General features: G+C 36.7%; 1 protein-coding gene across 1 annotated transcript in view; it reads right to left on the bottom strand.

Annotated features, from left to right (window-relative positions):
• Positions 1-5,622: 5,622 nt before the first annotated feature.
• Positions 5,623-7,575, bottom strand: part of LOC136876974 (reticulocalbin-2) — an 84,688-nt gene continuing 82,735 nt past the window's right edge. The window contains exon 6 of the mRNA XM_067150746.2: positions 5,623-7,362. Within this exon, the coding sequence (XP_067006847.2) occupies positions 7,191-7,362 (172 nt within the window). The 3' untranslated portion in view covers positions 5,623-7,190. The remainder of the gene's footprint in view (positions 7,363-7,575) is intronic.

Below are 7,575 nucleotides of genomic sequence, written 5' to 3'. Positions count from 1 at the left end.
TGAAGTGTACTATATACAGTCTACCATTTTCCTTCAGGGCATCAGAGATTGTATTTTGGTTTCTTTCCAAAGTCCTCAAATGTTCTGCAGAGTTTGAGTGCTTATATAAAGAACGTGTTGTGTTCAAAAGGGCTGAAAATCCTTCTTTATTCCAAATGTTATTTTTATTGATACAAAGCAAGCAGGGCCAACAAAACAACTTCTGTAGAACTGGAGAGGAGCACAACCATAGAAATTGCTTAAACCACGATCGTTTGAAACTAAGATTGTAAGATTTACCGGAATGTTTCACTTCTTTTGTAGCACAAATTCGCAGTGATTCAGTAGGGCAACCAAAACGTAGAACTTCATTCTGATCTTCGTTTCTCCAACGTGAAAATGTGTTTCTAATAAAATACACACTCTGTCATAAACAGGATACATGTTTAAATAAAACAGCACAACACTACGAATGAACCACGATGCATAAGTACTCGTACTTCACACAGGATGACAAAACATTCCGATCTTCCCGCAACTTCACTTGTACATTTCGCACCGAGTTAAGTACGCGGGTGACGTCATGGTTGCCATGGCAAAGGCCAAGGCCAAGCGGCACTTGGGAGGTAAAGTCAGCTGCTGAATCTCTCGTCTTCACTCAAGCTCACGCGCCGTACTGTGGGTGGCCAACAGCCGGCGCTTTCGTGAGTTCCCCTAGTTCTCATCAAGTAATGCGAACTCTTGGTGCTCCAAATGCCATACAAAAAACATTTTCTTTCCATAAAACCAACAAATGTCATAAGAAAAGTAAATTTTAAAAAAATCATTCTGGTAAAAATAAATGGTGAAGTGGCACTTCACCTACTTCACCTGAAAAGCCGCCCCTGCTTTCAAGCAATGATTGGGCGTTGAATGTTAAGATGAAAGCACCCGTATCAAGCAGCTTATCACCAACACACCTTTTTAACCTATGCATTCTTGATTATTGAATATGGTACATTGGTGTTATACAATAAAAATTGGTTTGTGAATGAGAGTAAAAATCTTTGATGTATATAATAAAGAAAAACGGTGAGATAAAATTGAGGTCCACTCTTCTGTTATCAATGGAGATTTAAGTCAAGGTCCAGTGTTGTGTATGGATGGCAAGGCCATCAAATATTTGTTTATGGCCAGTACGCTTAAAGTTACATTACTCCATTATTTTACCCATTGTTCATTTAGCCTTAAATGTAAAAAATTGTTAACCGTTTGTACTTTGCATTGCATGTATGATGTACACAGTTATGTTATGTACCCTGCCCATTTTGTAACTTCCAGCTCTAGATGACGCCACTATGCATCGAAACCGGTTCTAGTAACTAATAAATAACATGTTGTAAACATCTTATACAACATACTTAGTATTGAAGAGGTTGAACCTTTCCCCAATTCTAATTGTATAAACTTGATAGTATATCATTGGCAGTTATTGTGTGAAATAACGTTCCCATATGAGAACGTGTGAGCCAATACATTTTGTCAAAAGCCTGGAAAAGTACTGTATGTTCAACTATGAACCCCTTAATACCATTAACTAACGTGGAAACAGAATGTCTGAATAACCATGCATAATTTGTGAATAACTGTAGATGGGATGTACACCTACTTGGATACTAGAGGCGTGCATTATTCGAACCTGAGACGGCGAAGATGTGCTTTGCTACATATGCAACCCCCATTACACAAGTGGAACGTGTAATCTAAAATGCCCGACTTGGCTCCAATTCTTTCAGCAGGGGTGATGGGCAACGCTCTCGAGACCGATTCTCGTGTGCTACGAGTTCTGCGATGTCCCATTAACTATGAGTGTAATTTGATAGTTATCATCAGCAGTTCTGATATGGAAACGTGTGTGACGATAAATTTTGTCAAAAGACTAGGAAAGCACTGCATGCTGAAGTATGAGCTCCTTAATACCATTAACAAATGTGAAAACAGAATGCCAGTATTTTAAACTGTTCACGAGTTATGTCAGATGGACTTCTTAGCTGAATAACCTGTATAATTTGTTAATAACTGTTATTAGGATGTAAACCTACCTGGATGCCTCACAATCGTCAGCAGGGTGGCTTCTTGTGATTCAGACCGGGCCGGAGGTGTTCTGTGACTATTCCTCTTCATTTATATTATGTGTTTTTAAGTGTCGGATCATCCCAGAAGTATTTCTGCAGACGTATTTTACTTATTTTGAATAAGCAACTCAGTGGGCTGTGCTATGTGACATCTCTTCAAAATAACCGACATCCACGACATCGGACATAGTCTTCAAGTTGTAGCATACAACTAGACACAATTTCACATTGCACTGTCATATATCGAAGTACCTAATTATGACGCGAATATATTGTAAGGAATTATTTCCTTAGTCACCAAAATATCGGTAAACACAAGCAGTGGTCATGTGTTATTGAATGTGGGGTCTGATAACGATGTACACCTACCTGTTGAAAGAACTGAAGCAAACTGAAGCATTTTAGATTACACATTCCACTCGTGCGTAATGGTGGTTGCCACTGCAGCAAGACGCATCTTGCCTCGTCTCGGGTTTGAATAATGCACGCCTCTAGTATCCAGGTACATGTACCCTACAGTAGCCATCAGGTTCTGTACTTAAACCTTTATTTTGTGTACCTACCAGTGCATACAATGCCAGAATGCGTATCCTTTATAACTGCTTCAAAATAGACCTTAGTAGAAATGAACGCCCTAGTCGCTTGTTGATATGTATTTACAAAATTGAGAAGGCCCATGGTTGGCTATTCGCATACTCAGCACAAACAACATTCAGCTCCGACTATCTGGAGGCCTACGACACACTCCTCACCACACAATGCGAGGACAACGCTCTGGAGATCTTTTGAAATTTCTCGCGAGAAATAGTACCTGCGCTAGTCTTGAGAAATCCCGAGAAATCTCGAGACCTCACCTCAGACTGCTCATCACTAATATATTCAGTCAAGCTTGATAGTATATCATCAGCAGTTCTCATACGGAAATGTGCGTGTCGATAAATTTTGTCAAAAGCCTGCAAAGGTACTGCATGTTCAACCATAAACCCCTTAATACCATTAATGAAAGTGAAAAGAGAATGTCGGTATTTAAAACTGTTCATGACTTATATGAGGTGGATATCTGAGCTGAATAACCATTACAATTTGTTAATAACTGTAGATAGGATGTACACCTACGTGGATACCTTGCAACTGTTGCCGACAGGGTAGCTTCTTGTAAAGTAGACCACGCTGGAGGTTTTCTGTGACAATTTCTCTTCATTGATATTGTGTGTTTTTAAGTGTCGGATCATCCCAGAAGTATTTCTGATGACGTATTTTACTTCTTTTGAACAAACAACACAGCAGGCTGTGCAATGTGGCATCTCTTCAAAATAAAAGATATCCACAACTTAAGTTGCGTTTCGGATATCATCTTAAATTTGTCACGTATAATTAAACAGAATTACATGTTGCACTATCATATACCGAAGTACATAATTATGACGCGAATACTCTGCAACATTGTAAGGAATTCTTTTCTTCATCAGCAAAATATCGGCAAACACAAGCAGTGGTCATACGATATTGAATGTGGTGTGGCAACGATGTATACCTATATCCTATCTACAGTTATTCACAAATTATACAGGGTTATTCAGCCACGATGTCCACCTCAAATAAGTCGTGAACAGTTTAAAATACTGACATTCTGTTTTCACTTTCGTTAACGGTATTAAGGTGTTCATAGTTGAACGTGCAGTACTTCTGCAGGCTTTTGACAACATTTATTGGCTCACGTTTCCATATGAGAACGTTACTTCACGCTAACTGCTTATGGTATACTATCAAGCTTACACTCATAGTTACTGGGACATCACACAGATCGCAGCACAGGAGAACTGGTCTTGAGAGCGTTGCCCATCACCCTTGTCAAAAGAAATGGAGCAATCTCAGGCATTTTAGATTACACGTTCCACTCATGCGTAATGGTAGTTGCATATGCAACAAGGCGCATCTTGTCCCATCTCACGATCAAATATTGCACGCCTCTAGTATCCAAGTAGGAGTACATCCTACCTACAGTTATTCACAAATTCTTCAGGGTTATTCAGCTAAGATGTCCACCTCAAATAAGTCTAAAACAGTTTAAGACACTGAAATTCTGTTTTCACTTTCGTTAAAGGTATTATGGGGTTCATGGTTTAATATGCAGTACTTCTGCAGGCTTTTGACAAAATTTATTGGCACACGTTTCCATATGAGAACGTTATTTCACGCAATAACTGCTTATGGTATACTATGAAGCTTACACTCACAGTTACTGGGACATTGCATAGATCGAAGCACAGGAGAACTGGTCTCGAGTTCGGGACAAATATTTCAGATTCCCTATAGGAATCAATATCTATATCATCTGTGACATCAGTCTCAAGCGAGTGCATTGCCCATCACTACTTATACTACCTGAGACAGAGAGAATGGCTAGACTGTAGTAAGAGAAATGAAATTTAAGAAGGTTAGGATAGGAAGGCAGAAATAGAAATGAAGACAAAAAAGAGCACAGACACCTCTCAGGCACCTCCAGGGTCACCTTGTTAACCCATTGAGCCCTGCGTATTTGTTGAATTGAAACTGCATTGGCGCTGGGATTATTTTGGAGGAAATATAGTGTCGCTTCATACCATGAGAAATTTCTTAGTTACAAGACCATTGAAGATTTAAATATACATGAACACAAAAGGCTTCCATACCACAAACTGCGGAACAAGGAATACAGTAAAACACTTTATTTTATTAGCATCATGGGACCGTAGGCCTACTCAGTCCGCCTGCTGAGCTGTAACCCAGTTTTCTCTTTGCACTTTCTCTTCGATTTCCACATCTATTTGTTATTCAGGAGCATTGCTCACACTAGTACTAATATTACTACTAATTTCACTGAAAAAATTACATTCCTATTCATCATTACTTCCTAAAAGGGGTTATATATCCGTAAATATCAGTTCTATATTGGCAGCCATCTTGTTTACAAGCGAATCTCAAAGGTAGAGATAGCCCACTTCAAACTAATATTACCAAGCACACTATCGATATATATTACCAAAGAGCATATAACATTGCAAAGAAAGAGTCCCTACACAAATCACAAATGCAACTCACTCTGCCATCTCTTGAGGAAAAGTAGAATTACGTAGTAAAATGAGACAACGGAACAGTTCCGTGGTCCGGCGTTTGGTCCACCGAGACGAAGCACGGAACGGTTCCGTGGCTCGGGCCCAATGAGTTAATCTGGCTCCACACCAACACCAATCCAGCGTGGGTAACCCTGAACTGCCACAGCTCTCGTGATCAACAAGCACACAAGCCCCCCACCGATGTCAAGGTCACGATGTCCCCAGATGGGGGCTGTATTAAGGGCTACTTGACATGAAAATGTAAAACAATTTCTGTACATTTAAAATTTTCCTTTTTCATCTGACCATTTGCCATCCGCCCCTATGTACGCGGTCTGTTTATTGTAACCTTTAATCTAAGAGTCTAGAGGTGTAGCAAGTAAAATTAGAAATGAATGCAAAATGGGAAAGAAAAAAAAACCAATAAATTAGTTCTAGGTGTTCATGTTCACACACATTTCATTCTAAACAATTGAAATTACAAAATAAATGTATAGTTATTTGGAAGAACAGAAGTAAGACTGTACATAATATTTTACAAATAAAAACTAATGATACAGATCATGCTCATACAAAACTTATAATATATTAATGGAAATTGTCACTTAAAGAAAAAATAGCTGAATAAGTTAACAGTTTTTATACTGTGATTAAATAAATTCACAATAAAATACAATAAGATTTTTTCAGCAGTATAAAATATAACCAACCATATGCTACTTTTGGTGAATTAATAATATAGATTCTCTTGTTCTGAAATTATTGTATTAAGTCTGGATCATCATTCCTCCCTGATAAACACAGTAGTTGTTGACTAGAAATAAACAGGAGTGAGTAAACCCAAGATTGACCCTCGGGTGTGATGATGGGTATTCCATTTTATTATACTCAGATGTATGTTTTCCATACCATATAGTATTCAACAAACTCCTTATAACTTTAATAATGTCATTGACATGATATGGAATACATCGATAGCTGAGTTAATAATATGTGTATCATTTGTTACAATTAAATTTTATATTCCTGAGAAATTCATGCTAAAGATTTTCTGGAAAAATAATGCATATTGTAATTATTAACTACCCTTGTTTACGTGGTCATTATATCCTTGAAAAGACAAGTATGAGGTTTATAAATATTCTGTTATCATGTGTAAACAAACTCAAATATTGTGAATTGCTCACACATATAACTGCCTGGTATATCTGTTCAACACTGAAGTGCTATCTTGTATATCAGATGAAATATATTTTTGTACATCTTTCTTCGGATGAGAATTTTTCCATAACAATATATTATTTGCAATACACTGTAAAGTAAAATAATTCAACTTAAATATTTTAAAAAATGAGCATTCCACCTCCAACAGAAAATAAACATATACATGAATATTAACATCAGAAAATATTCGCAAACATCCCAAGTATATTATAATGATTACATTCAAACCAGGACGAAAAGAATAAATTAATTTCCACATCTCGAAGTTCACACTCGTTATGTATAAAACTCTGTAATTTGCAGGGAATAAATAAACAAAGCAATATTTGTGCATATAATAATTTTTTAGAAAATGCCATTAAATAAATAAATAAAAAAATACATAAATAAAATCTTAAGCACCAAAGTGGAAAGATAAAATATATTTAAGGAGATTCAACGCATGTATATCATGCTCTGAAAAAGATTTTAAAAGGAAACTAACCTCTTTCATGGCTCATATTTCTTAAGGTACAATAAAACTCCAAACTAAACATTTTTCAGTCCTTGCAAAACACTGAACTAAAATGGTTAATGAAGACAGGTGAATGACCAACAGGGCAATTACTTGTGTAGTCTAAATGGATAAGACATTATCTGTAGAGTAATCTTTTTCTTTACAATGTAATAGTAAATAATTACAAAAGCATTAGAAACTCACATTTTGCCTGCAACTGAATTAATACTATAAGGTAAAGCTCTACTCTGTCAACTCTCTGAAGTATAACTAAATATACATTTATAGTTCATCCTGGAATACATGGATATTATGCAGGTGATCACCATAATCTGTAGCTTCACTTCCAACAAATGTGTCATGATGATCTAGAATCTCCTCCATAGATAACATTTCATCATGATTATCATCAGATGCTGCAAATAGGTGGCTTACTTCATCTTCTGCAATTTCACTGTAAACAGACAAGAAATATGAATTAAACCGATGCTCTTTCTTTCTTTTTTTTTTTTTTTTTTTTTTTTTTGAAGGACAAATGTTGCAGAAGTTACAGCAACAGAAACTTCCTTATTCATGGCCTTCTGTTTAATGCAAAGAGAACTATTTATCAACTGGTGGCAAACGTACTGTTTAGTTTAGGGATAAATAAGGAAAACCTTAGCTTCTT

Source organism: Anabrus simplex, chromosome 7 (assembly GCF_040414725.1).
Source record: "Anabrus simplex isolate iqAnaSimp1 chromosome 7, ASM4041472v1, whole genome shotgun sequence".
NCBI lineage: Eukaryota > Metazoa > Arthropoda > Insecta > Orthoptera > Tettigoniidae > Anabrus > Anabrus simplex.
Note: the sequence above shows the minus strand (reverse complement) of the source record. Positions and strands in the feature narration are given on the sequence as shown.